The 27,560-nt window shown below is 54.8% G+C and overlaps 1 gene segment (V, D, J or C); it reads right to left on the bottom strand.

The window, feature by feature from the left end:
• Positions 1-4,954: 4,954 nt before the first annotated feature.
• LOC147348823 (Ig mu chain C region secreted form-like) lies at positions 4,955-13,436 on the bottom strand. The segment is given in 5 exon segments: positions 4,955-5,467; positions 5,599-5,913; positions 6,166-6,498; positions 6,565-6,897; positions 13,289-13,436. Coding segments are annotated over 3 exon segments (819 nt in total).
• Positions 13,437-27,560: the final 14,124 nt, after the last annotated feature.

Here is a 27,560-nt window from a genome sequence, read left to right as displayed (position 1 = left end):
CTTAAAGCTCAACATTCAGAAAACGAAGATCATGGCATGTGGTTCCACCACTTCATGGGAAATAGATGGGGAAACAGTGTCAGACTTTATTTTTTTGGGCTCCAAAATCACTGCAGATAGTGAGTGCAGCCATGAAATAAAAGATGCTTACTCCTTGGAAGAAAAGTTATGACCAACCTAGATAGCATATTGAAAAGCAGAGACGTTACTTTGCCAACTAAGGTCCATCTAGTCAAGGCTATGGTTTTTCCAGTGGTCATGTATGGATGTGAGAGTTGGACTGTGAAGAAAGCTGAGTGCTGAAAAATTGATGCTTTTGAACTGTGGTGTTGGAGAAGACTCTTGAGTCCCTTGGACTGCAAGGAGATCCAACCAGTCAATCCCTAAAGGAAATCAGTCCTGAATATTCACTGGAAGGACTGATGCTGAAGCTCCAATATTTTGGCCCCCTGATGTGAAGAGCTGACTCATTTGAAAAGAGCCTGATGCTGGGAAAGATTGAGGTCAGGAGGCGAAGGGGACGACGGAGGATTAGATGGTTGGATGGCATCACCGGCTAAATGGACATGAGTTTGAGCAAGCCCTGGGAGTTGGTGATGGACAAGAAAACCTGCTGTGCTATAGTCCATCGGTCACAAAAATCTGGACACGACTGAGCAATGGAGCAACAACACGGCTTGAGTTAGATGATTTTACTCAAGTGTCAGTTAATGTAAGTGTTCTGAGCCTTTTAAGGCAGGTGAAGATAAGCCCTGGTGTTTGGCCTGCGAAGCACATTAAATGGAATTTCAAACCACTTTCAACTTACGTTGGGCTTATGAAGACGTAAACAGATGTTAAGTTGAGGGGGGTTGTGCAGATGTCCTGGGACAGCGAGTCTGGCTGCACCGGCTCCTGCCTCTCACAGCCCAGTGCCTGGTCCCTGGCATGTCCCGTGGGCTCTCTGACCTGGGCGGATTCCTCTGAATCCCTTTGCTGTGCTAACTCGTGACCTGCCCACTGGCCTGGCGGCAGAGGCCAGGCCCACACGTCCCCAGGTGTGGGCAGTCCCAGGAGAGCCCCCAGCCTCGGCCAGCCTGGGGACTCAGAGCAGAGACTGTCCCTCCAGACGGTCCCAGGCCCCGCTGACTGCCACCCCACCGGGCATCCTCTCAGTCCCCCAGCTAGTAGTGTAGCAGAGTAACTCACGACGAATGCCCCCGTTTCACCCAAGTCTGTCCTGAGATGGGTACCTGAAAGGCGGCCCTGAACATTCTGCAGTGAGGGAGCCGCACTGAGAAAGCTGCTTCATCGCCGGGAGGGAGCCGGCCAGCTACGATTGTGAGCACACTCACAGTGCACACGGCGTGCGCACGGTCTCAGCTTAACTACCTTGAAGGAGTAACTCATTAAAGAGCGTACGAATGCATTGATAAAATGCACCTGAGACAAATTAATTTCTTAAACATCGACTTTGAAAATGAATATAAGTGAGCAGTTGATAGGCTCTGAATGAAATACATTCCTACAGGTGCTGAGAGCCACCAGGAGCAGAGAACAGACTCCCCGTGGAGCCCCAGAAGGAGCCAGCCCTGCTGATACCTCGGCCCTGGGCCCTCCCTCACGCTGGGAGAGAGCCAGCTCCTGTTGTTCATGCCTGGCCTGTGGTTCTTTGTCGTCATGGCCCTCAGACAAGCCCACAGGTCCTGGCCTGAGTCCCTCGGCGTGCGTGCAGCCGCCCCCCTCCCCTACTGGAGGCACCCTGCCTGCCTTGGAGCCCCCCACCCAACGTTCCCCCGCCTGATGGGTTGGGCCGCAAAGGACACCGTTTAACCAGAACTGCCTTCCAGGAGCCTACTGCTGGGAGGCGGCCTTCTCTGGGACCAGGTCCACTCCACTCCCTTGGACAGTCACTGTCAGGCCCCTGGTGGCCCCACAAGAGGCGTCCTGGGAAGCCCCAGTCTCCTTCCAGCCCCTGAAATTGCCTCCCTGGAGAGCCAGATCACCCTCACCCAGCTCCCTCCCCTGGCCCCCAGGGTCTCCTCTCCCATCCCACCGCCCACCCTATGCTGGCCGTTGCTGTCACAGCTAACCTGACCTCCCTGGGTTCGAGCGTGCCGCCGCCCCTGTCGGCCCCCACCTGGACCCCCGCAGCCTATCTCCGAGGGCTAATGCCCCTGTCCCCTGCCCCGCTGCCAGCTGCCCCCTCTTTCCAGGCCTTTCCTCCGTGCCTCTCCAGTCCTACACCTCCCTGCAGCTTCACCTGAGACTTCCTTTCACCCTCCAGGCACCGTCTTCTGGCCTGCAGGTGAGGTCTCCCGCTCCCTCAGGGCACGATGTGGCTGCACACACACCGGCCCTTCTCCCGAGTCCCTCCTGCACACACCACGCGCACCCGAGGTTGACAAGCCCTGCCGTGGTTGGGATTCCGGGAATGGCGGCAGAGAGGGGCGGGGTGTCCTTGGGGCTGGTGGCAGGGTCCTCACGGATGCACACAGCGGCCCCGGCTCAGGCCACCTTGGGAAACCAGTCCTGGGATCTGCAACTCGGCCATGTTCCTGCATCTGGACCAGCCCCAAGACACCACCCCGGCGTGGCGCCACTGGCCTGGGAGGAGACACACGTCCCTTTCCCGTCAGCAATGGGTTCAGCGCTCAGGATTTGCAGCACACAGGAGTGTGGCTTGGGGGAAAAAAAACCTTCACGAGGAAGCGGTTTCACAAGATAAAGTGTACTTGTTTATTTCAAGGCCACAAATGCGACATTGCAAAGTAGGGCGAGGTGGAGCCTATTACTGCAGGCTCCATGCTTGGCCATGGCACTCAGCTGCTCCGAGAAAAGCCAGTTTTTTACAGCTTGAAGCTGGAGAGGACGCAGGGAAAATTTCAGTACAAGCGGACAAGCCACATAGGCCAGGGACCCGGCCCCAAGGCAGCCCCTCGTGTTCCGTCTCTGGTGCCCCATGTTCTTGGCTGGCCGTCACTTCACCTGCAGGCGACAGAGACAGCGTGAGTGCGTGCGTGGGCGCTGGGGGTCTGCGGCCCCGGGGCTCTGTGGCCTCACCCCCTCCCCGGGACCAGGCGGCCTACCTTGAACAGGGTGACCGTGGTGCTGTAGAAGAGGCTCAGGAGGAAGAGCACGATGAAGGTGGAGGCCATGGTGTTGAGGTTCTCAAAGCCTTCCTCCTCGGCGCTCACCTCCCCCTCTGTGGGAGATAGGGCACGGTGGTCAGCACGGCTGAGCTGCCCGCAGAGCCCGGCCTGGCCCCCCTCGGCCGCCCTGACCCATCAGAAGGGTTGGGGGACTGCAGAAGCGAGCGGGCAGGCGAGCAGGCGTGTGCCTGCCTCCCCGGCACCCCTGGGGCAGCTGGGAGCTCCAGGCCTTGTCAGGCAGCGTCTTGGCCAGGCCTGGTAGGCCCCTGGGCGCCCAATTCCACAGCCTGCAGGGGCAGAGCGTGGCTGAGGCTGAGCCGAGCAGTGGCCCCGAGTGCCTGGCCCTAGGAGCGCCGGGGTGGCACAGAGCGAGACAGAGCACACGCGTACACACAAGGGTGGGGTCTCGCTGGGCTGGAGGTGGGGGAGTGGCCCAGTGTCCTCGACCCCTCTGGAGGACTCAGGGCCACTTGGGGCTGACAGCGGTGGTGGGGCGTCCTGTCTCTGGTGTTTGGGGTTCCCAGCCAGTGAGGACAAGCCCTGGGGGCAGATGGCTGCCTGTGCCAAGGGGCCCATCCCTCTAGCCTCCATCTGTCTCTGTCTTGGAGCCATGGCATGTACGAGAGAGGCCTTGTGGGGCCCTGGCTGGGGCCTGGAGTGCAGGACTCACAGCTGTGGGATCAGGAGGTCAGATAGACATCTGAGACCCAGGGAGAGTGACGCTGGGACAAAGGCTGAGGACAGTCACCTAGGTCTGCAGTCGCTACACTGATGGGCCCTTGGTCCCTAAAGAGCCAGGAGTGTAGGGGAGGTCGGGAGTCAGCCTGAAGGGGCACTGGTGTGGGCGGCAGAGGAGACCCGCTCGCCCGTCGGCTCAGTGCCCACCACTCCAGGTTCATGCGTGGCCCTGCAGCTGCCTACTCCAAGGGGGGCCTCCCAGGCATGGCCTGCTCTGTCAGGACACACCTGACTCTGTCTCTTCACAGGGAAAGGGGAGAGCTGGGGCCCTGCCACCTTCACAAGGGCCTGGATTGGGAGAAGCATCCCTCCTGGACAGGGGCCATGAGTTTCCTGAGGAGCTGCCTCCGGCCAGGCCCAGAGTGGCCCTCTGCGGGGCTGGGCCGGCCTCCAGATGTACCTCCCAGCTGAGACAGAGGGACAAGCAGAGCACGGGCGTGGTGCAGAGGGACCCCGCCAGACAGGGCACTGAGTGAGCACGGGTGTGCAAGGGCTGGGATCCGAGCGTGTGAGCCTGGGTATGTGCAGTGCATTCATGTGTGCATGAGCGTGTGTACATCTGTGCATGTGTGTCTACATGTGTATGACTCGTCCTCATGCGTGTGTGTCTGTGAGTGCCCATGTGCATGTGCCTATGAGTGACTGTGTGCACTTGCGTGTGAGTGCGCGTGTACATGTGTCTGTGTGTCCACATGTTCATGTGTCCATGTGTGTGTGCCTGCTCACCCAGGTCCATCACATACATGTCTGTGTCACGTGTGCCCAGGTCTCTGTCCATGTGTGTGCTGTCTGCGTGTCCGTGCATGTGTGTGCACACATGTGTCTCTCTGCATGTATGTATGTGACTGTGCATGTGTGTGTGTTGCACACCCGTGTGCCCCCAGTGTGGCCATGGACGCGACTCGAGGCACAGTGAGCATGGGCTCGGCCTGCTGTGAGCGTCCCACAAGGAGCACCGGGGCTCCTGGGCGTGGGTTGGAAGCGAATGGGGAGGTGGGGGTGCGGATGATGGAGGTGGTCTGCAAGGTGAGGGCAGACAGCCATGGGCCTAGCAGGGAGAGCTTTGCTCACTCACAACCAGCAGCTTTGAATGGATCTTTTTATTTCTAATTTTTATAGAGTGCAGCATCTCGCGCACCGACACGGTTAGTCTGCACTCATGCACACACACAGCGACGGTCACCCGGGGGCTCTGACCAGGCATCAGTAGCAGGTGCTGGCTGTGTCAGACAGGACCAGGGACACGTTGTACAGGGTGGGTTTACCGGTGGACTTGTCCACGGTCCGCTCGGTGACCATGTGGGGCAGGGCCTCGTGGCCCACGACGCAGGTGTAGGTCTCCCCTTTGCTCCAGTCCTCCTCGGCCACCGTCAGGATGCTGTGCACAAAGTACACGCTGGGGTCCTGGGGCTCGGGCGCCGGGCTGCTGGTCACGTACTTGCTCTTGGTCACGGGCTCCCCCCTCTGCAGCCACTGCACGAACACGTCTGCGGGCGCGAAGCCCTTCACCAGGCAGGTGACGGAGGCCGACTCCCGCAGGCTCAGCTGTTCCCGCGTTGGAGGCAGCAGGTACACAGACGGCGGTTTCATGGCGACGTCTGGGTGGGGGAGGGGGTCACAGTGGTGAGATCGGGGAGCGTGGGTCCTCTGCTGGCCCTGCCTGCTGTCCTCAGAACGCAGAAGCCGTGGGAGGGTCTGGGGTGGAGGGCAGGGGCAGGGCAGGGCCTACCTTTGGGCTTGGAGACGGTGTTCTTTTCTGGGAAGGGCAGGTCCGAGTGGGCCACTGTGCACGTGAACTCCTCTCCGGACTCCCAGTCCTCCGAGCAGACCGAGGCCTCACCCCGGGCGCTGAAGGTGTCGTTGAGGTGTCGCTCAAAATACGTGTGGGTCTCCAGGGCCTTGCCGTTCTGACGGGACCAGCTGATGTTCAGGCCATCATAGGAGGCCAGGTTTGTGACCAGACAGGACAGCTTGGCTGACTTTGTGAGGAAGATGTCGGCGAAGGATGGGGGGATGGTGAAGACCCCAATGGGAGATGGTGGTGCTGGAGGTAGGAGAGAGTTGCTTGGAGTGAAATCAGGTGAAGGGAGAGGTCCGCCCAAAGAGCAGGGCCCACTTGGCTGAGTCCCCTGTGAACCTGGGGCCCTGTTGGAGGAGTGCCGGCCCCCAGCCGCCCTGCACAGCCCCTCCTGCCCTTGGCCGCTCTGGGAAGCCAAGGCTCAGGGAGCAGCTGGCAGGTCTGGGGCGGTGTCTGCAGACCTGAGGGTGAGCGCCCGCCCCCCAGGGCTGCACTCACCAACATCACATGAGGAGGACATGTTCTTCTGGAAGGTTTCCTTGTTGTGTTCCACCTGGCAGGTGTACACGTTCTGGCTGAGCCAGTCTCTCTCCGTGATGGTCAGCATGCTGTAGGCCCTGAAAGTTATGGGTGAGGACTGCACAGTCTCCACCTGGCCTTCAGAAATGCCAGACACTATCCGCTTTCCATCACGAAACCAGGACAAGGAGATCTGTTTGGGGCTGAAGTCCGTGGCCTGGCAGATGAGGCTGGACTTGCTATTGCCGTCACCAGAGAGGCTGTTGCGAGGCGGGACAAAGACACTCACGACGGGGGACAGCACTTCCGCCTCTGCAGAGAAGGACAAGGGGTCAGCGGGGCCTGGACCCTCCCCCCGCACCCAACCACGGGACGTACCTGACTCACTTGCAGGGCCCACCCTCACGGTGCTGACGGTCTTTCCTCCCTTGGGGTGCTGGACTTCGCACACCAGGTAGTCATCCGGCCCTTGAAAGGCGCTCGAGGAGGGCAGGACCACCTGAGAGGAGGCCGACCACAAGCCGTCCCTCAGGACTTCGGGGAAGGTCCAGAATCTCTCGCTGCTGACTGTGCTGTTGTTGAACTTCCAGGAGAAGCTGACTGAATTGGGCACGAAGTCCCGGGCCAGGCAGCCCAGGGCCACCGTGCTCTCATCGGATGGGGAGCTCACGCAGGACACCAGGGGGAAGACTCTCGGGTGTGATTCACCTTCTGGGGACCCGAGAGAGGACACAGGAGAAGAGGGGGGTGAGAGGCATCCTGCTGGTCGGGGGTGTGGGCAGCTCCACCTTCTCTCTGGGACAGTGGAGCGGAGGGCACACTCAGCCCTGCCAGCCCACCCTCACTGCCCGCGATTAGCCTCCTGGGGCCTGCCCTGGGGGTCTGGGGTCATCAATAAGACTGATACACACTCAGGCCCCCAGTCCTCAGCACAATCAGATCACTGAGGCCAGCCCACTGTTGACCAGAACAGTCCAGTGGGGTCAGCTCAGTCCATCTAGACCCACCAGCCTCAGTGGAGGTTAAATGGACCCAAAGCATCTCAACAATTTGCCCAAGTCAAGCCAGCTCAGTGGGTTCCCTTCTGTTCACCCAGTCTCAGCCCACCATGGTTAACCCAGCATACCCCGGTTAAACCCAGGCTAGCCCAGACCAGCTCAGCCCAGCTCAGCTCAGTTCAGCCCAGTTCAATCCAGATCAGCCCAATCCAGGCCAGCTCAACCCAGCTCAGCTCAGCTCAGCTCAACCCTCTCAGCCCAGCTCACCTGCTCAGCCAGCTAAGCCCAGTTCTGCCCAGCTCAGCTCAGCCCAGCTCACCCACTCCACCCAGCTCAGCCCAGCTCAGCCTAGCTCACCCACTCTGCCCAGCTTAAAACAGCCCAGCTCAGCTCAGTTCAGCCCAGCTCAGCCTAGCTCACCCAATCTGCGCAGCTCAACACAGCGCAGCTCAGTTCAGCCCAGCTCAGCTCAGCTCAACCCAGCTCAGCCCAGCTCACCCACTCTGCCAGCACGGCCCAGCCCAGCCTAGCTCACCCACTCTGCCCAGCTCAACACAGCCCAGCTCAACCCAGCCCAGCTCAACCCAGCTCAGCTCAGTTTAGCCCAGCTCAGCCCAGCCCAGGCCAGCTCAGCCCAACTCAACTCAGCTCAGTTCAGCCGAGCTCAGTCCAGCTCAGCCCAGCTCAGCCTAGCTCACCCACTCTGCCCAGCTCAACACAGCCTTGCTCAACCCAGCTCAGCTCAGTTCAGCCCAGCTCACCCACTCTGCCCAGCTCAGGCCAGCTCAACCCAGCCCAGCCCAGCTCACCTCAGCCCAGCCCAGCCCAGCCCAGCTCACCCACCCAGCCCAGCCCAGCCCAGCCCAGCCCAGCCCAGCTCACCCCAGCTCAGCCCAGCCCAGCCCAGCTCAGCCCAGCTCACCCACTCAGCCCAGCTCAGGCCAGCTCAACCCAGCTCAGGCCAGCTCAACCCAACCCAGCCCAGCTCACCCACTCTGCCCAGCTCAGCCCAGCAAAGCTCAGCCAAGCTCAGCCCAGCTCAACCAAGCCCAGCTCAGCTCAGCCCAGGTCAACCCAACTAAGCCCAGCCCAGCCCAGCCCACACACTCGGCCCAGCTCAGCCCCCCTCAGCCCAGCTCAGATACTCCATTCAGCTCAGCCCAGCTCAACCCAGCTCAGCCTAGCTCAGCCAAGCGCACCCACTCCACCCAGCTCAGCCCAGCTCACCCACTCTGCCCAGCTCAACCCAGCTCAGCTCAGCCACTCCATTCAGCTCAGCTCAGCTCACCCACTCCACCTAGCTCAGCCCAGCTCACCCACTCTGCCCAGCTCAACCCAGCTCAGCCACTCCATTCAGCTCAGCCCAGCTCAACCCAGCTCAGCCCAGCTCACCCACTCCACCCAGCTCAACCCAGCCCAGTTCAGCTTAGCTCAGCTCAGCCCAGCCCAACCCAGCCCAGCTCACCCACTCCGCCCAGCTCTGCTCAGCCCAGGTCAGCCCAGCCCAGCTCAGCTCAGTCCAGCTCACCCACTCTGCCCAGCCCAGCCCAGCCCAGCCTAACCCAGCTCACCCACTCCGCCCAGCTCCGCTCAGCTCAGCCTAACCCAGCTCAGCCCAGCTCACCCACTCTGCCCAGCTCCGCTCAGCCCAGCTCAGCGCAGCCCAGCCCAACCCAGCTCACCCACTCTGCCCAGCTCCGCTCAGCCCAGCCCAGCTCAGCCTAACCCAGCTCAGCCCAGCTCACCCACTCCGCCCAGCTCTGCTCAGCCCAGCCCAGCTAAGCGCAGCCCAGCTGAGTCCAGCTCAACTCAGCCTAACCCAGCTTAGCCCAGCTCACCCACTCCTCCCAGCTCCGCTCAGCCCAGCTCAGCCCAGCCCAGCTCAGTGCAGCTCAGCCCAGCCCAGTGTAGCCCAGCTCACCCACTCTGCCCAGCTCTGCTCTGCCCAGCTCAGCCCAGCCCAGCTCAGCTCAGTCCAGCTCACCCACTCTGCCCAGCTCAGCCGAGCTGAGCTTATCTCAACTCAGCCCAACCCAGCTCAGCCCAGCTCACCCACTCTGCCCAGCTCAGCCCAGCCCAGCTCAGCCCAGCTCACCCACTCCGCCCAGCTCCATTCAGCCCAGCTCATCGCAGCCTAACCCAGCTCAGCCCAGCCTAACCCAGCTCAGCCCAGCTCACCCACTCCGCCCAGCTCTGCTCAGCCCTGCTCAGCCCAGCCCAACTAAGCGCAGCCCAGCTGAGTCCAGCTCAACTCAGCCTAACCCAGCTTAGCTCAGCTCACCCACTCCTCCCAGCTCCGCTCAGCCCAGCCCAGCTAAGCCCAGCTCAACTCAGCCTAACCCAGCTTAGCTCAGCTCACCCACTCCTCCCAGCTCCGCTCAGCCCAGCCCAGCCCAGCCCAGCTCAGCTCAGTGCAGCTCAGCGCAGCCCAGCTGAGCCTAGCTCAACTCAGCCTAACCCAGCTCAGCCCAGCTCACCCACTCTGCCCAGCTCCGCTCAACTCAGCCTAATCCAGCTCAGCCCAGCTCACCCACTCCGCCCAGCCCCACTCAGCCCAGCCCAACCCAGCATAGCCCAGCTCAGCCCAGCTCAACCTAACCTAGCCCAGCCCAGCCCAGCCCAGCTCAACCCAGCCCAGCCCAGCCCAGCCCAGCTCACCCACTCCAGTTTAGCTCAGCTCAGCCCAGCTCACCCACTCTGCCCAGCTCTGCTCAGCCCAGCTCAACCCAGCTCAGCCCAGCGCAGCTCAGTGCAGCTCAGCCCAGCCCAACCTGGCTCAGCTAAGTTCAGCCCAGACCAGCTCACCTGCTGTCGGTGGCCCGGGCTGCCCTCACAGACGTGAAAGCCCAGTGGTCCTGACGAGAAAGGGTCAGATCCCGGACCCGTGGCCTCGGCTAAAGCCCCTGGTCTGCGGACGCTGCCCAGCTGGGCTCACCCCTTCCAGCCTCTTCCTGCTTCTCCTGGGTGCCCGATGCCTCCATCCCCACACCAGGCCCAGCCGGCCCTTCTCCCAGCCGTCAGTCACCACCACCCTCCACTCTGGGTGAAAAGCATCGTGACGACTTTAGCTTCCCTACTGCATCTCACAGGCTGAGACACGCTTGCCACCCTCAGACAGAGGCCCTGTCTCTGCTGAGCAGGCAGCGCTGCTTCTCTGGGAGAGGAGAGCCTGGGCACACGTCCCTGGGTCCTGGCCTCCTGGGCACGTGCCGTGGGCCTGAGATCCCGCCCCGAGTCTAAAAGAGTCCTGGTGACTAACTGCTCTCTGGCCAATGTCCTCATTAAAAACCACGGGAAATGCATCTTATCTGAACCTGCTCCCAATTCTGTCTTTATCACAAAGTTCTGCTGAGAAAGAGGATACTCTCTAGCAAACAGAGACCATCTGAACCCCAAAGCTGCATTGAACACCTAAGTGTGGACGCAGGAAGTGGTCCCTGTGGGTGTGAAGCACCCCGGCATCGCAGGCAGTAGGTAAAGACAGATTCCCTTTCAAGTAGAAACAAAAACAACTCATACAAACGTCCCGGGGCAGCGAGTCTGGCTGCACCGGCTCCTGCCCCTCACAGCTCGGCGCCTAGTCCCTGGCATGTCCTGTGGGCTCTCTGACCTGGGTGGATTCCTCCGAATCCCTTCAGTGTGCTAACTCGTGACCTGCCCACTGGCCTGGCGGCAGAGGCCAGGCCCGCACGTCCCCAGCTGCGGGCGGTCCCAGGCCCCACTGACTCCCACCCCACCAGGCATCCTCTCAATCGCCCAGCTAGTAGTGTAGCAGAGTAACTCACGACGAATGCCCCCGTTTCACCCAAGTCTGTCCTGAGATGGGTACCTGAAAGGCGGCCCTGAACATTCTGCAGTGAGGGAGCTGCACTGAGAAAGCTGCTTCATCGCCGGGAGGGAGCCGGCCAGCTACGATTGTGAGCACACTCAGTGCACACGGCATGCGCACGGTCTCAGCTTAACTACCTTGAAGGAGTAACTCATTAAAGAGCATACGATTGCATTGATAAAATGCACCTGAGACAAATTAATTTCTTAAAGATCGACTTTGAAAATGAATATAAGTGAGCAGTCGATAAGCTAAAGCTGAAGTAAATTCAAATAGTTAAAAGAGGAACCTTCCAGTTTCGGTCAGCATCTGCGCCTTGTTTTAGAAATGCAAATTAGCCAGGTGTTGCTCCGCTCAGGGGAACACTTTCGGTTCTGTGGGGCTGGGCAAAACCAGCCGCAAACCACCTTTTGGGAACCAGAAGCTATAAATTTACCAACTGTGTTTTCTTGCTTCCAAAAACAGACTCTCAGCTTCCTGCCACCTGCAGCAGGTGGTCAGTCCTGCCCGTGGCCATCTTGACTAACTCTGCACCATCAATTACATTAAAAAAATAAGCTGAATTTATTATTCTCAAAACAGCCCTGAATTGGGGCCGAGGGCCGATGGAACCTAGTTAGTACTTTTTGGCCAAACTTGTACCCGTCTCAACTCTCCAAAGCCATGATTTGCGGTTGTTAATTAAATGATAAAAATTTAAAATACTTTAAACATTTCTTTTTAAAGTTTCAATTTTCCAGACTATCAGGAATCGCTTCAGAGATGCCCTGTCTTGGTGTTCGCAAGCACACCTCCTCTGGCGAACGGCCTTTCTCTTTTAGAGTGGCCTCACAAAGCCCAGCGCCCGTCACCTCCCCGGGCTCCCCTCTCTCGCCACGATCGGGACACTGCATGTCCGTCCTCACCTAGACAATTCTCTTCCTACCCAATAAAGAATTTTAAACACAGTCTAGTGCAGAACACACCTCACCCGAGGAGGGCGTTCTCTGTGCCCACCGCGGGCAGCGTTCCTGAGGCCCTAATTATCCAGACATGCTCCTCTGCAGATGCTAGGACCGTGGCAAGTTGCCTTCCACCGCATCCCAAGCTGCCCTGCTGCCAAGGGGGGCCTGGGCCTCCCCCACTGGTGGCCCTTCCCGCCCAAGCCCCCTCTGAATGCCAATGAGATTCTGATTTTTTAAAGGCATCAGAAAATAGAGACTCTGAAATGCATAGGGCAGCTGGTCCCCTCCTGGCCAGTCTACCGAGTCCCCCCGGGGAGGAGGGGACAAGGACACATCAGAGGACCAGACAGTGATGCTCAGAAAAATCCCACGAAATGAGATAAAGCAAAGGCCCTGGATGGGCCGCTCTTACCTGAGGAGACGGTGACCTCGATCCCTCGGCCGCAAACATATATACTATAGTAATCACAGTGGTGATATCGCCAGCCTCGCCCAACAAAAACCTCGGGAGCCTGGCAAGGCTCGAGGCGCCCGGGCCCCCACGCCATCTCCAGGCGCCACAGGGAAGCCGTCGGTCAAAGTCACTTGTGTGTGACCCTGACTCTGCCAGAGACACTATGTCCCATTCTGGTCCCCAGAGGCAGACCACTGCCTGCCTGGGCCGGCTGACCGTGAACCACAGACTCCTAAGTCCAGCCTCGAGCAGCCGCCTGCCCCAGAAAGCGACGGAAGCCCCTGGTCCTGCTCAAGTCAGCCAGCCAGACCCGCCAAAGGAGCCACCTCGTACCCACATCGTGGTGTCCTTGGGGTGAGGAGGTCTGGCTCTGCCTGTCACCAGAACCCTCTCCCCAGCTCCCTTTCTTGACCTCCAGAATGCCCCTGGATCTCTGACACCCTGGGTCTCCCCGGGTGCAGTGAAGTGGGGTGGTGAGGGCTCAGCTGAGCAGACAGTGCCCAGGCTTCCCGACCCCAGTGCTTGAGCCAGTTGTTACACTGTGACAATGATGCTGGGACCCCAGGCAAGAGCTCGTGGCCGGCTGAGGCCTCCGGACCACCTCACCTGTCGCCTCATGAGGCCAGCACAGCTGGGACCTTGGGAGTCCAGAGCCCAAGGGTGGCTGAGGCCCCCAGAGAAAGCCCTGGTTACAGAGCCCAGGAGGAGAGGGTGCCTGGAGCCTCTGCTCCTCGGTGCTGTAAGCCTGGACCCTTGGGCCCTCAGTGTTTCAGACCCCCGGCTGCCCCAGGCCCCTTAGACCCGACACCCTCGATTTTCCCCAAAGTGCACCAAAACCCTGAGAGAGAGTGAGGAGAGAGGGCTGTTGAGGACTCACCTGAGGAGACGGTGACCAGGAGTCCTGGGCCCCAGGCATCGACATAGTCACAGTGCCGTGGGCCCCGCTAGGGGCTGTGCAAAAACCCAAGGCCTGGCGTCCTCTGCCCCCACGCAAAGCCAGTGTTCCACAGGCAGAGGCACCACCTCAACAGGGCAGAGAGGCAAACGGCCTCAGACGCAGATCCCCCAGGGACCACGGAGGGTCTGCCCCACACCAAGGGGCCCCTGGAGACATCTTCCCCGGCCCAGGACGGAGCGGGCACAGAGCCGTCTCACCTGAGGAGATGGAGACCGGGGCGCGCTGGCCCCAGGAGTCAAAAGCATTGCTGAGGGACACAGTCCTGGCTGCCCCCAAGACATGAACCCTAGGGAGGCCAGGCCCGGTCTCCCCTGCCCTCACTGCACAGACCCTGCCCCGTCGGGCTCTGCCCACGTTTCCTCCCGCCCAGCCAGCTCCTGTCCTCCGCTCAGGCCTCAGCTGGCTCACCTCCAGGGGCTCCGGCAGATCCAAGGGCGCGACCCCGTTGGACCAGGACCCTGCCTTGCTCAGGGCACGGTGGGGCTGCACGGACCCCAGGGAACTGCCTGAGGCCCAGGCAGTGCTGCAAGGGAGACACTCCCCAAGGACATGGTGACCGGGGTGCGCTGGCCCCAGAGATCCAAGTCCCAGCAGCATGGCTTCCATTCTGTTGCTTCTTTTCCACAAAAACACACCCTACCTCCTTGCTGGCCCTGACTCACATCCCAAGTCCACCCAAGTCCCACTGTCCCCTGACTTGGACACTAGACACCAGATTCAGCTGAGGAGACGGTGCCCAGGGCAGCCTGGCCACAGAGATGGAAGTCAGCATAGTCACAGTGGGCTGGCCCCGTGCTGGGAGCACGGAAACCCACCCAGGGTCCCCAGGGAGCCCCCAGGACCTGCAAGTCTGTCTTCCTGAAGACACTTGCCCCCCACCCCACAAGCACCTGCCCGCCTCAGGCCCCTGGTCTGGGATTTGAGTGTCTGCTGTCTCCTGATCTGCTTTGTTCCCATGAGGTCACATGCTTCCTGCCCCTCCCGAGGCTCGCCGCCTCAACCCCTGATTCCCTGGACTCCCTGCACTCCAGGCCTTGGGGACCTGGCCCCTTGCCTGGGCTGGGCCAGGCTCCGTGCCCGCCTGGGAGGCCCCTTCACCGTCAGCCCAGGTGGCTCTTCTCCAGTGCCTTCAGGCTCCTGGCTGATCTGACCCCGTGTGCGCTGACAGGGAACCCTCAGAGTGAGACCCCCTGGCTTCCCTGGGGCCACTCTGCTCAGGGGTTTTTGTAAAGTTGTCAATCTCTGTGGCCCCACCGAGTTCCACTGTGGTTCCTGGCTTGGCCAAAACCCTGAGGGCTGGCCGCGGGCGAGCTGGGGCTGCGGGGGTCAGCCACGGAGCCCCTTGGGGAACCCTGCCCACAGATCCCCATGGTCATTCCTGGGCTGGACACACAGAGTCTGTCTCTGTTAGTGATCCTCATGGTGCCGAAGGTGGCCTGCACTGGGTCCCTTCTCTTCTGGAAATGAGGGCAGATTCGAGCTGTCTTGTGTCCACCCGCACTGGAGCTGTGTTCTCAGCTGGAGAAAGGCCCGTGGGGGCAGTGGGTGGGGGGCGGGCCTGGGCTGTTGCTGGCCCTCTGGGTGGCTGGCCCTGGGGGTCTGTCAGGGGCTCTCTCTGGCCGTGGCTGTGAAGCTGGCAGAAGCCCTTTTTAACTCCACCTCTCACTGGCCTCCATGGGACTGGCATCCAGGGGCTGCAGCTGCACTGCATGCTGGACCACGGGGTGCCCCCACGGCTGGGGGGAGGAGGTTCAGCTCTAAATGCCCCCAGCATTTGGGCAGGTGCGAGGGGAGGGGCATGATGGTTTCAAAGAGAGGATCACTCTCCCTCCAGACTGCATGCACCCTGGGGGCTGGAGGGGAGGGGGCCTGCCCTCAACAGCATCAAAGCTGGGGCTGGGGTGCAGGAACCCACGGGTGCACCACATATGGGCCCTCGGGGAGGGGGGGCGGGTGTGAGCGTGGTGGGCATGCTCGGCCTTGGACCACTGTTGGGGGTGGGAGAGAAGGGCACAGATATGGCTTGGACTGGGGGGAGCGACCATGCCCTGGAGGCTTGCTGAGGGAGGGGGTGAGTGGACAGCATGTTGGGAAGTCTCTGTGTCTGAGTCCAGCTGAGGCCACGACTAGAGGCTGGGCCTTGTGAAGGAGGAGAATGGCTGGTCGTTTTGTGGTTGGGTTGAAAGGTGACCTGTGGCTGCTTAGCGTGCGTGCTGAACAGTGCCGCCGGGCTCCTTTGCGGTCTCCGAAGGTGAAGATTCAACTCTGGGACCAGAGACAGTCTCAGTCACTAGAGCTTTGTGTAGAGTTTTATTGAAGTGAAAGTGACAGAAAGAGCTTCTGACAGACATCAGGAGAGGGTAGGAGAGTACCGGCCTAGTTCAGTCTTAAATACTTCGCAACTGGCTGCTGAGAACAGGCAAGAAGCATGGCTCAAGGTTGTAAGAGCTCCACCAGACCCTTTCCCAAGGCACACGTCCTGAGATAACTTCATACGAGGTTAGCCGGGGAGTTCTGGGCACGTCTCTGGGTGAGATCTATCCCGTTGCTGTGTAATCAGGGACACAAGTCTTGAGAAATAGGTCCCAGGCAAGACTCAATAAGCATTAACATAGAGCCTCAGAAAATCATTTCCATGAGTAAGACATTGTGCTGTGTGATCATTAGCTCCTAACGAAAGGCCAGTTCTCAGGCAAGATACTCTGCTGCACAGGCTTAAGGAAAGCATGAGCGAGAAAGTACATCCACTCCTTAAAGGGACTTGGACTGCCAGCTAAGCTTTAATTCATCCACCTGGGTGCCCATCGCCCAGTCAGTCAAGAATCTGCCTGCAAGCAGAAGACCCAGGTTTGATTCCTGGGTCGGGAAGATCCCCTGGAGAAGGGAATGGCAACCCACTCCAGTATTCCTGCCTGGAGAATCCCACGGACAGAGGAGCCTGGCAGGCGAGAGTCCTTGGGGTCGCAAAGAGTCGGACACGACTTAGGGACTAAACCACCACGACCACCTGTGTGCCGAGCAAAGAGGCTGAAGGATGGGGGGCTTGTTGAGAGACCTGGTTTTGGCTCTGGGGCCTCGTGTCTCCCTTTCAGGAAATGGGGGATGTGGCTGCCCCAGGCCCTCCAGGAAACAACTGCTGTGGCCCTCCTGCGTCTCTGGTTCCTGCTTGGGGGAGGGGAGGTGCCCGCGGTGCCCTGCCAGCCCTCTCACTGGGCTTGCATCTCCAGCCCCAGGCAGCCGGGGCCCTGCTGGCACAGGATCAGCCAGGTCACAGCGTGGTGGGCCCTGTGTGGGCGGCAGCCCTGCCCCTGTCTGGCCCCCACGAGTGACAGGATATGGCTTTGACTTTTTGAGCCCTTCAGAGTCTGGCCTGCCTCCCCTCTCCACCCCACAACTGCCTCTTCCCAGCAATGGTGTGCAGAGCCTGGGTAAGTGCAGGGGTGGCAGGTCCAGAGCTTGCACACTGGCCGTGTTCATGCCCAGGCTGGGCTCCTTCTGTGGCATCCCGTGGCTGAGTTCTGGGATCCCGTCCTGCCCCCACCCTCCTCAAACCAGAGAAAGGACAGGATGCTACAGGCGTGTGCCCCAGCAACTTGCCAGGTGGCGCGTCTGGATCTCCTTGATGGAGCAGCTGGAACCGGGCCCACTGGCCATGCTGAGTCAGTCTCCTGTCTTCTACCCACACCACTCTGGAGGGTGGGTGACCTACCCTACTCTGGAGCACAAGGTGTGAAGGTGTCTCTTGAATGGGCTGCCCTAAGCAGGGTGTGGAGTCCAGTTGAGAACTTGACCCCTGAGGCAGGAGGAAGGGTTGCCCTGGTCACACAGCTGCCTCATTAGAGTCAGGGCACAGCCATGCAATTGCTTCTAAAATAGCCAGTGAGCTACAAGGGCTCTCAGGCCTTGGTGTCCAAGGCAGAGGGGAAGACCACTGGGTGAGCTGTGATGGGAGGGAGGTCTCAGCTCCTTGAAATTCTGGCTCACAGCGTTCAGGAGATGGAGAAGACAGAGATGACATCTGCTTGGGTGGTCAGAGACCTTGCCTAGGGTGGGGGCTGTGTGTGTGCCCAGGGCTCTCCACAGCCCTGCAGACTTCGTAAGTGAATCCCACTCTAGGACCTTGTTTCCTAGAGCCTGCACTGAGGTAGACCAGATGTCAAGCATGTGGTGAGATTTGACAAGTGATAAAGACCATGGCACCCCACTGCAGTACTCTTGCCTGGAAAATCCCATGGATGGAGGAGCCTGGTGGGCTGCAGTCCATGGAGTCGCTAAGAGTCAGACATGACTGAGCAACTTCACTTTCACTTTTCACTTTCATGCATTGGAGAAGGAAATGGCAACCCACTCCAGTGTTCTTACCTGGAGAATCCCAGGGATGGGGGTGCCTGGTGGGCTGCCGTCTATGGGGTCACAGAGAGTCGGACACGACTGAAGTGACTCAGCAGCAGTAAAGACCTTCCTTGAGTTTGTGGGGAGAGTGCTTGTATGTGAGATGCTGCTTCTGAGGGCATCCCCTCAGGGACATAAACTGTTCTGGACACTTGTTCCAGAAGGTGGGTCCTTATGGGCATAAACACAAGAGGAAAAATCTTGACACTTCATTGATTAGGTCAGAAGCTATACCAGGACTATTGCTGCCTTAGTCGATAAATCAACATGTGCAAGAAGTCACCAAAGGGAAAAGAAGTCTGTGGGAACCTTCCAGTGACACCCAAGCAGTGAGCAAAGGAGGTAAAAACCAGAGGAAAAGGTAACAACTAACAAAGTTTTTAAAGGTGGGGTGGGGGAGGGGAACCAACACATGCTGTAAGTTTCAAAAGGCAAATTTCAAGAAAATAGTAAAAGATCTTGTGTCCACTGGCTTGTTTGCCCTCCACCCCTACAGCCCAGAAGAGGCAGTTGGGGGGTTAAAGCTTTGAGAGGTCTCCTAGGTCCCTACGGTCCTGGGAGAAGGACACTGACCAGGGGTGCCATGGTACTCCAAGGGAAGGACACCTCCAGCTGCAGGTGACAGAGGCCTGACCTTCACTGGGACGACAAGGCTGGCTGGCCTCCTCACAAGTGAAGAGACGGGGTGGGAGCCGGCTCAAGGCTGAGGGTATGGGGGCGGGCTGTGTCTCTGAGGGCGTCTTGGCCATTCCCTCAGGACTATGGGCCGGCTGCCACGGCTGGAAGCATGACGGGCCCTCTCCCCAGCCCTGCGGCAGGAAGGAAGAGCAGCAGCAAGTCACCCCTACTGCAGCCTGGCTGTTCATGCAGGAAGGGGAGCCCTGCTGCTTCCACACCTCCATGTTCAGAACGATGCTGCATCCACAGCACCCCGGGACCTGGGAATGCTCTCCTCTGGGAGATTCCAGGGAGGTAGAGTTGTTTCTGAGTGCCTTGTCTTAGCCTCTTCTTTCTGCCTGGACAGATTGGTGCCATGAGAGCTGCCAGGGAAAGGGTGTGAGCAACGTGGATGGGTTTTCAGTGACAGGGCAGGAGTCCCGGGGCTCAGATCCTGGGGCAGAATCCCCCTGACTGTGGGACATGCTTATCCCTTCAGTACAATGACCTGCACATTTAGCAGGGTCTCAGTGACCACGACACCCCCTTCACGAAGCCTCCTTTGCCCTAAGGTTACATACATCAGGCCAAGGCCAATGCTTGGGCAACAGTCCCCAAGGGGGATCCACAGCAGTAGGTGGGGCCTAGGGTGTGGGCACTCACCCTCACCGATAGGACAGGGAGGGGCACCTAACAGGGGGCCCTGTCATTGCTGTGTGCACTTGCTTGCACGAGTGTGCTTACACTCATTAGTTTGCAGGAATTTGCGTGAATTTCTTTGCATGCAGTAGTGTGCCTTGCCAAGTCTAATGCGTGTTTGAGGTAGTTTGCCAGCTTTTCTCCTGAGGGCAGTCATGACTTGGATTTTGAGGTTCTTTCCTGCTGTGAACTTCTCCTTCATCGTTCCCACAGACTCCTGCCACCATAAATTTCCAGCCAATGGTAAAGGGAAGGGCCAGGAGAACAGCCAAGTGCCCTTGGAATCCTTGGATGGCTCCCAGTGCCCATGGGTCCTGACTGACCACCCACACCATGGTGGGGAAAGTGGCTGACCTGTGGATGAGGTCTCAGGATGGACAGAACCAGATAAGGTGGCACGCTCAGCTCCCACAACAGGAAGATCCCCCTTGAAGGCGTGGTGATGAGTTGGCTTTCACATCCAAAGGTGCCCCCGCACCGTCCTCCACCATAACTGACCCGCCACAGTCAGCCTACTTATGGCCAGCTGCTTTTATGCTGGTGGTGCTGCTTCTGCTTAGAGCCACACCAGCTCCCTGTGGCAGGAGGTGTGTGGCAGGGACTGAGTGATGAAACGTGGGCTTTAGAGGACTCAGGAAGAGAAGTGGTGTTGGCAGCACAGAGACAGCCTGAAGGGGCAGGAGTGTGGTACGGCTGCAATCAGGGGAGTACGTGGAAGAGGTCTGGAGCTGCCTTAGAAGCAAAGCACCATTGGTGAGAGGCGTGTGAATGACTGGGCAAGACATGCCTTAGCGACCTTGTTCCCCATGTGCTGCACAGGGCATCAGCTTGGAGGGTTCTAGGGTGAGCCCCACAGGGCACCACCTTGGTGGGTTATAGGGTGTGCCACACAGGAAACCACCTTGGCGGATTCTAGGGTGTGCCCCACAAGATACCAGCTTGATGGGTTCTAGGGTGCGCCTCACAGGACACCACCTTGTTGGGCTTTTGGGTGTGTACGACAGGACAGCATCATGGAGGGCTCCAGGGTTTGCCCGACAGGACACCACTGTGGCATGTTTCAGGGTGTGCCTGATTGGACACCACCGTGGTGGGCACCAGGGTTCGCCCAACAGGACACCACCGTGGTGGGCTTTGGGATGTCATCCACAGGATAGCACCTTGGCAGTTTGGGGCTGTGCTCAACAGGACCACAGTGGCAGGTTCAGGAGTGTACGTCTCAGCTGCTGCTGCCTCGGCAGGCTCCAGGAGCAGACACAGTGGGTTGCCCACTCATGGAGGTGGGGTGAAACCACAGTTGAGCCCCTTGGTCTGTTTGACTTAGGAAGCAGGGCTGAGATCCCCTCCAGCAGCTGTGTATGCTGTGAATATATCACCATGGCCATCTTTGTGAACTCAGCAGCTGTAGGTCATCCAGGTGGACAGCAGGTTCTCCGGAAGATGGAAAGGTCTGTTCTTGGCAGCTGTGGGCTGTGTAGGTGTGTGTGTGCCAGTACTGGGCTGGGTCTGGCTCTGAGCTGCCTCCATGGTAGGTCCAGGCGCACAACCGCTGTGTTCCTGGAGCCTGCCTTCAGCGGATCTGAGCCGGTGGCCTTTTGAAAACAATGACTGAGGGACACCAGGGTAGGTGGCCAGCGTTCCCACCAATGAGGAGGGGCCAGGCGCAGTGCCAGCAGAGGTGTGCTTTGTGAGCTGTCACCTCGGGTGACGGGTGACACAGCACCTCACACTCCCGGATGAACAGCTCCAGAGGAGGAGCACTCAGTGGCTGCTCTCCAGTGGCGGTGCTCCAGTCACACCTACCTCCCGCCACAGATCACAAATGCAGCTCTGAAACAGATCTGAGGGCCTCTACTCCAACAGCGAGGGCAAAGACTTTTCCCCAACAGGGCTGTGACACCCACAGAGCAAAGGGCAAGCCTTGCTCAATGCCCAGTGCACACCTCCTGTCAAGGGGATGACTGACGGCCTGCACACACTGTGGAAAGGGACGGCAGGCATTCACACTAAAAACAGCCTTTGCACCAAAGTATATTAAACCCACACAGGCTACTCCCTTATAAAATAGCCCACGAAGACCACTGTAGACAACTGTTTTTCCTAAACTCACAGACTGGGAGAAATATGAGCAAAATGAAGAATCAGAGAAACCACTCCCACATAAAAGACCAAGGGAATTCCCCAGAAGGAGTAAACAATGAGTCAGACCTCTTGAGCCTAAGGACACCAAGTTCAAAAAGGAAGTAATGAAAATACTGAAGGAATTATGAAAGGCTATCAACAGAAAGGCAGATTACTGTTAAAAGGAATTAAAAACTCAAGGAGGAGCAAGAAGAATTAGAAAATTCCTTTGCTGAGATGAATGCTGAGCTCAAGGCAATGAATAGCAGGGTGAATCCAGTAGAAGAAAGAATAAGTGACCTGGAAGATAGACTAATGAAAGGTATCCAATTTAAAGAGCACACAGAAAGCCAGCCCTGCCCCCTCAAAACAGAAAAAACCCTAGAAAAGCAGTAAGAGGAAAGGCCACCCCAAACACAGCAACCTAAAAAGATGAAAAGGCAGAGAAAAATTCACCAGGCAAAGGGACATGACAAAAGCCCACCAAACCAAACCAAAGAGGAGGAGATAGGGAGTCTACCTGAACAAGATTTCAGAGTAATGATAGTAAAAATGATCCAAAATCTTGAAAACAAAATGGAGTTGCAGATGAATAGTCTGGAGACAAGGACTGAGAAGATGCAAGGAAAGTTTAACAAGGACCTAGGAGAAATAAAAAAGCGTCAATCAATCATGAATATTTATGCAACAACTGAGATCAAGAGCACTCTGCAGGGAACCGACAGCAGAATATCTGAGGCAGAAGAGAGGATACGTGAGGTGGGAGATAGAACAGTGAAGTAAATGAAGCAGAGACGAAAAAAGGAAAAAGAATTAAAAGAAACGAGGACAGCCTCAGAGACCCTAAGGACAATGTTAAGTGCCCCAACATTTGAATCATAGGAGTCCCAGAAGAAGAAGACAAAAAGAAAGGGCATGAGAAAATACTTGAGGAGATAATAATTGAAAACTTCCATAAAATGGGGAAGGAAAGAGCCACTGAAGTCCAAGAAACCCAGAGAGTCCCAAACAGGAAAAACCCAAGGTGAAACACCCCAAGATACATATTAATCAAATTAATGAAGGTCAAACACAAAGAACGAATATTAAAAGCAGCAAGAGAAAAACAACAAAATTGGGGATCACAAGGGGGTCCCCATAAGGATAGCAGCTGATCTTTTAATAGAAACTCTTCAACTAGAAGAGAATGGCAGGACATATTTAAAGTGATGAAAGAAAATAACCTACAACCCGTATTACTGTACCCAGCAAGGATCTCATTCAAATATGGAGAAATCAAAAGCTTTACAGACAAGCAAAAGCTGAGAGAATTCAGCACCACCAAACCAGCTCTCCAACAAATGCTAAAGGATCTTCTCTAGACAGGAAACACAGAAAAGGTTTATAAACTTGAACCCAAAACAACAAAGTAAATGGCAATGGGATCATACTTATCAGTAATTACCTTAAATGTAAATGGACTGAATTCCCCATCCAAAAGACAAAGACTGGCTGAATGGATACAAAAATAAGACCCCTATATATGGTGTCTACAAGAGACCCACCTCAAAACAAGGGACACATACAGACTGAAAGTGAAGGGCTGGAAACAGATATTTCACGCAGAAGGAGACCAAAAGAAAGCAGGAGTAGCAATACTCATATCAGATAAAATAGACTTTGAAACAAAGGCCATGAAAAGAGACAAAGAAGGACACTACATAATGGTCAAAGGATCAATCCAAGAAGAAGATATAACAATCATAAATAGATATGCACCCAACATAGGAGCACCGCAATATGTAAGGCAAATGCTAACAAGTATAAAAGGGGAAATTAACATAATAATAGTGGGAGACTTTAATACCCCACTCACACCTGTGGACAGATCAACTAAACAGAAACTTAGCAAGGAAACACAAGCTTTAAATGATACAATGGACCAGTTGGACCTAATTGATATCTATAGGACATTTCACCCTAAAACAATGAATTTCACCTTTTTCTCAAGTGCACACGGAACCTTCTCCAGGATAGATCACATCCTGGGCCATAAATCTAGCCTTGGTAAATTAAAAAACTTGAAATAATCTCAAGCATCTTTTCTGATCACAGTGTAGTAAGATTAGATGTCAACTACAGGAAAATAACTATTAAAAATACAAATATATGGAGGCTAAACGGCACACTTCTGAATAATCAACAAGTCACAGAAGAAATAAAAAGAAATAAAAATATGCATAAAAGGAATCAAAATGAAAACACAACAACCCAAAACTTATGGGATTCAGTAAAAGCAGTGCTAAACGGAAAGTTCATACCAGTACAAGCCTCCCTCAAGAAACAGGAGAGAAATCAAGTAAGTAACATAACTTTACAGCTAAAGCCTCCCTCAAGAAACAGGAGAGAAATCAAGTAAGTAACATAACTTTACAGCTAAAGCAACTAGAAAAAGAAGAAGTGAAGCCCCAGGGTTAGTAGAAGGAAAGAAATTATAAAAATTAGGGCAGAAATAAATACAAAAGAAACAAAGGAGACCATAGCCAAAATCAACAAAGCCAAAAGCTGTTTCTTTCAGAAGGTAAATAAAATAGACAAACCATTAGCCAGATTCATCAAGAAAAAAAAAGGGGAGAAGAAGCAAACCAACAAAATTAGAAATGAAAATGGAGAAATCGCAACCGACATCACAGAAATACAAAGGATCATAAGAGACTACTATATGCAACGATATGCCAATAAAATGGACAACATGGAAGAAATGGACAAATTCTTAGGAAAGTATAACTTCCAAAATTGAACCAGGAAGAAATAGAAAATCTTAGCAGATCCATCACAAGCACAGAAATTGAAACTGTAATCAGAAATCTTCCAGCAAACAAAAGCCCAGGACCAGACGGCTTCACGGCTGAATTCTACCGAAAATTTAGAGAAGAGCTAATACCTACCCTACTCAAACTCTTCCAGAAAATTGAAAAGGAAGGGACACTTCCAAACATTCTATGAGGCCACCATCACCCTAATACCAAAACCAGACACAGATGCCACAAAACTACAGGCCAATGTCACTGATGAACATAGATGCCAAAATCCTTAACACATCCTAGCAAACAGAATCCAACATCATATTAAAAAGTTCATACACCATGACCAAGTGGGCTTTATCCCAGGGATGCGAGGATTCCTCAATAGTCACAAATCCATCAATGTGATGCACCACATTAACAAATTCAAAAATAAAGACCATAGGGTTATCTCAATAGATGCAGAGAAAGCCCTTGACAAAATTCAACATCCCTTTATGATAAAAACCCTCCAGAAATCAGGCATAGTAGGAACATGCCTCAGCATAATAAGAGCCGCATGTGATAAGCAGCATATTGATCAGATATATATCAGCATATTAAGCAGATAATGATCACAGCAGTCATTAACCTCAATGGTGAAATTTGAAAGCATTTCCTCTAAAGTCAGGAACAAGTCAAGGCTGCCCACTCTCACCACTACTATTCAGCATAGTTTTGGAAATTTTAGCCACAGCAATCAGAGAAGAAAAAGAAATGAAAGGAATCCAGATGGGACAAGCAGAAGTAAAACTCTCACTGTTTGCTGATGACATGATCCTCTACATAGAAAACCCTAAAGACTCCACCAGAAAATTACCAGAGCTAATCAATGAATGTAGTAAAGTTGCAGGATATAAATGTAACCCACAGAAATCCCTTACATTCTTATACACTAACAATGAGAAAATAGAAAGAGAAATTATGGAAACAATTCCATTCACCATTGAAATGAAAAGAATAAAATACTTAGGAATCAGTTCAGTTCAGTTCAGTCGCTCAATTGTGTCCAACTTTTTGTGACCCCATGAACCACAGCACGCCAGCCTTCCTGTTCATCACCAACTGCCGGAGTCCTCACAAACCCATGTCCATTGAGTCAGTGATGCCATCCAACCATCTCATCCTCTGTCGTTCCCTTCTCCTCCTGCCCTGAATCTTTCCCAGCATCAGGGTCTTTTCAAATGAGTCAGCCCTTCGCATCAGGTGGCCATCTATTGGAGTTTCAGCTTCAACATCAGTCCTTCCAATAAACACCCAGGACTGATCTTCTTGAGGATGGACTGGTTGGATCTCCTTGCAGTCCAAGGGACTCTCAAGAGGCTTCTCCAACACCACAGTTCAAAAGCATCAATTCTTCGGTGCTTAGCTTTCTTTATAGTCCAACTCTCACATCCATACATGAGAACTGGAAAAACCATAGCCTTGACTAGACGGATGTTTGTTGGAAAGTAATGTCTTTGCTTTTTAATATGCTGTCTAGGTTGGTCGTAACTTTCCTTCCAAGTAGGAAGTGTCTTTTCATTTCATGGCTGCAATCACCATCTACAATGATTTTGGAGCACCCCCAAAATAAAGTCAGCCACTATTTCCCCATCTATTTGCCATGAAGTGATGGGACCGGATGCCATGATCTTTGTTTTCTGAATGTTGAGCTTTAAGCCAACTTTTTCACTCTCCTCTTTCACTTTCATCAAGAGGCTTTTTAGTTCCTCTTCACTTTCTGCCATAAGGGTCGTGTCATCTGCATATCTGAGGTTATTGATATTTCTTCTGGAAATCTTGATTCCAGCTTGTGCTTCTTCCAGCCCAGTGTTTCTCATGATGTACTCTGCATATAAGTTAAATAAGCAGGGTGACAATATACAGCCTTGACGTATTCCTTTTCCTATTTGGAACCAGTCTGTTGTTCCATGTCCAGTTCTAACTGTTGCTTCCTGACCTGCATACAGGTTTCTCAAGAGGCAGGTCAAGTGGTCTGGTATTCCCATCTCTTTCAGAATTTTCCACAGTTTCTTGTGATCCACACAGTCAAAGGCTTTGGCATAGTCAATAAAGCAGAAATAGATGTTTTTCTGGAACTCTCTTGCTTTTTCCATGATCTAGCGGATGTTGGCAATTTGATCTCTGGTTCCTCTGCCTTTTCTAAAACCAGCTTGAATTCAGGAAGTTCACAGTTCACGTATTGCTGAAGCCTGGCTTGGAGAATTTTGAGCATTACTTTACTAGCATGTGTAATGAGTGAAATTGTGCGGTAGTTTGAGCATTCTTTGGCATTGCCTTTCTTTGGGATTGGAATGAAAACTGACCTTTTCCAGTCCTGTGGCCACTCCTGAGTTTTCCAAATTTGCTGGCATATTGCATGTAGCACTTTTACAGAATCATCTTTCAGGATTTGGAATAGCTCAACTGGAATTCCATCACCTACACTTGCTTTGTTCGTAGTGATGCTTTCTAAGGCCCACTTGACTTCACATTCCAGGATGTCTGGCTCCAGGTCAGTGATCACACCATTGTGATTATCTGGGTCGTGAAGATCTTTTTTGTACAATTCTTCTGTGTATTCTTGCCACGTCTTCTTAATATCTTCTGCTTCTGTTAGGTCCATGCCATTTCTGTCCTTTATCGAGCCCATCTTTGCATGAAATGTTCCCTTGGTATCTCTAATTTTCTTGAAGAGATCTCTAGTCTTTCCCATTCTGTTGTTTTCCTCTATTTCTTTGCATTGATTGCTGAGGAAGGCTTTCTTATCTCTTCTTGCTATTCTTTGGAACTCTGCATTCAGATGCTTGTATCTTTCCTTTTCTCCTTTGCTTTTGCCTTCTCTTCTTTTCACAGCTATTTGTAAGGCCTCCTCAGACAGCCATTTTGCTTTTTTGCATTTCTTTTCCATGGGGATGGTCTTGATCCCTGTCTCCTCTACAGTATCACGAACCTCATTCCATAGTTCATCAGGCACTCTAACTATCGGATCTAGGCCCTTAAATCTATTTCTCACTTCTACTGTATAATCATAAGGGATTTGATTTAGGTCATACCTGAATGGTCTAGTGGTTTTCCCTACTTTCTCCAATTTAAGTCTGAATTTGGCAATAAGGAATTCATTATCTGAGCCACAGTCAGCTCCTGGTCTTGTTTTTGTTGACTATATAGAGCTTCTCCATCTTTGGCTAAAAAGAATATAATCAATCTGATTTCGGTGTTGACCATGTGGTGATGTCCATGTTTAGAGTCTTCTCTTGTGTTGTTGGAAGAGGGTGTTTGCTATGACAAGTGCATTTTCTTGGCAAAACTCTATTAGCCTTTGTCCTGCTTCATTCTGTATTCCAAGGCCAAATTTGCCTGTTATCCCAGGTGTTTCTTGACTTCCTACTTTTGCATTTCAGTCCCCTATAATGAAAAGGACATCTTTTTTGGGTGTTAGTTCTAAAAGGTCTTGTAGGTCTTCATAGAACCTTTCAACTTCAGCTTCTTCAGCATTCCTGGTCGGGGCGTAGATT

Source organism: Bos grunniens, chromosome 21 (genome assembly GCF_055505025.1).
Source record: "Bos grunniens cultivar Pamir isolate PY7600 chromosome 21, Bosgru_T2T1.0, whole genome shotgun sequence".
Taxonomy (NCBI): Eukaryota; Metazoa; Chordata; class Mammalia; order Artiodactyla; family Bovidae; genus Bos; species Bos grunniens.
The sequence above is the reverse complement of the archived record's forward strand: the minus strand, read 5'-3'. Positions and strand labels throughout refer to the sequence as shown.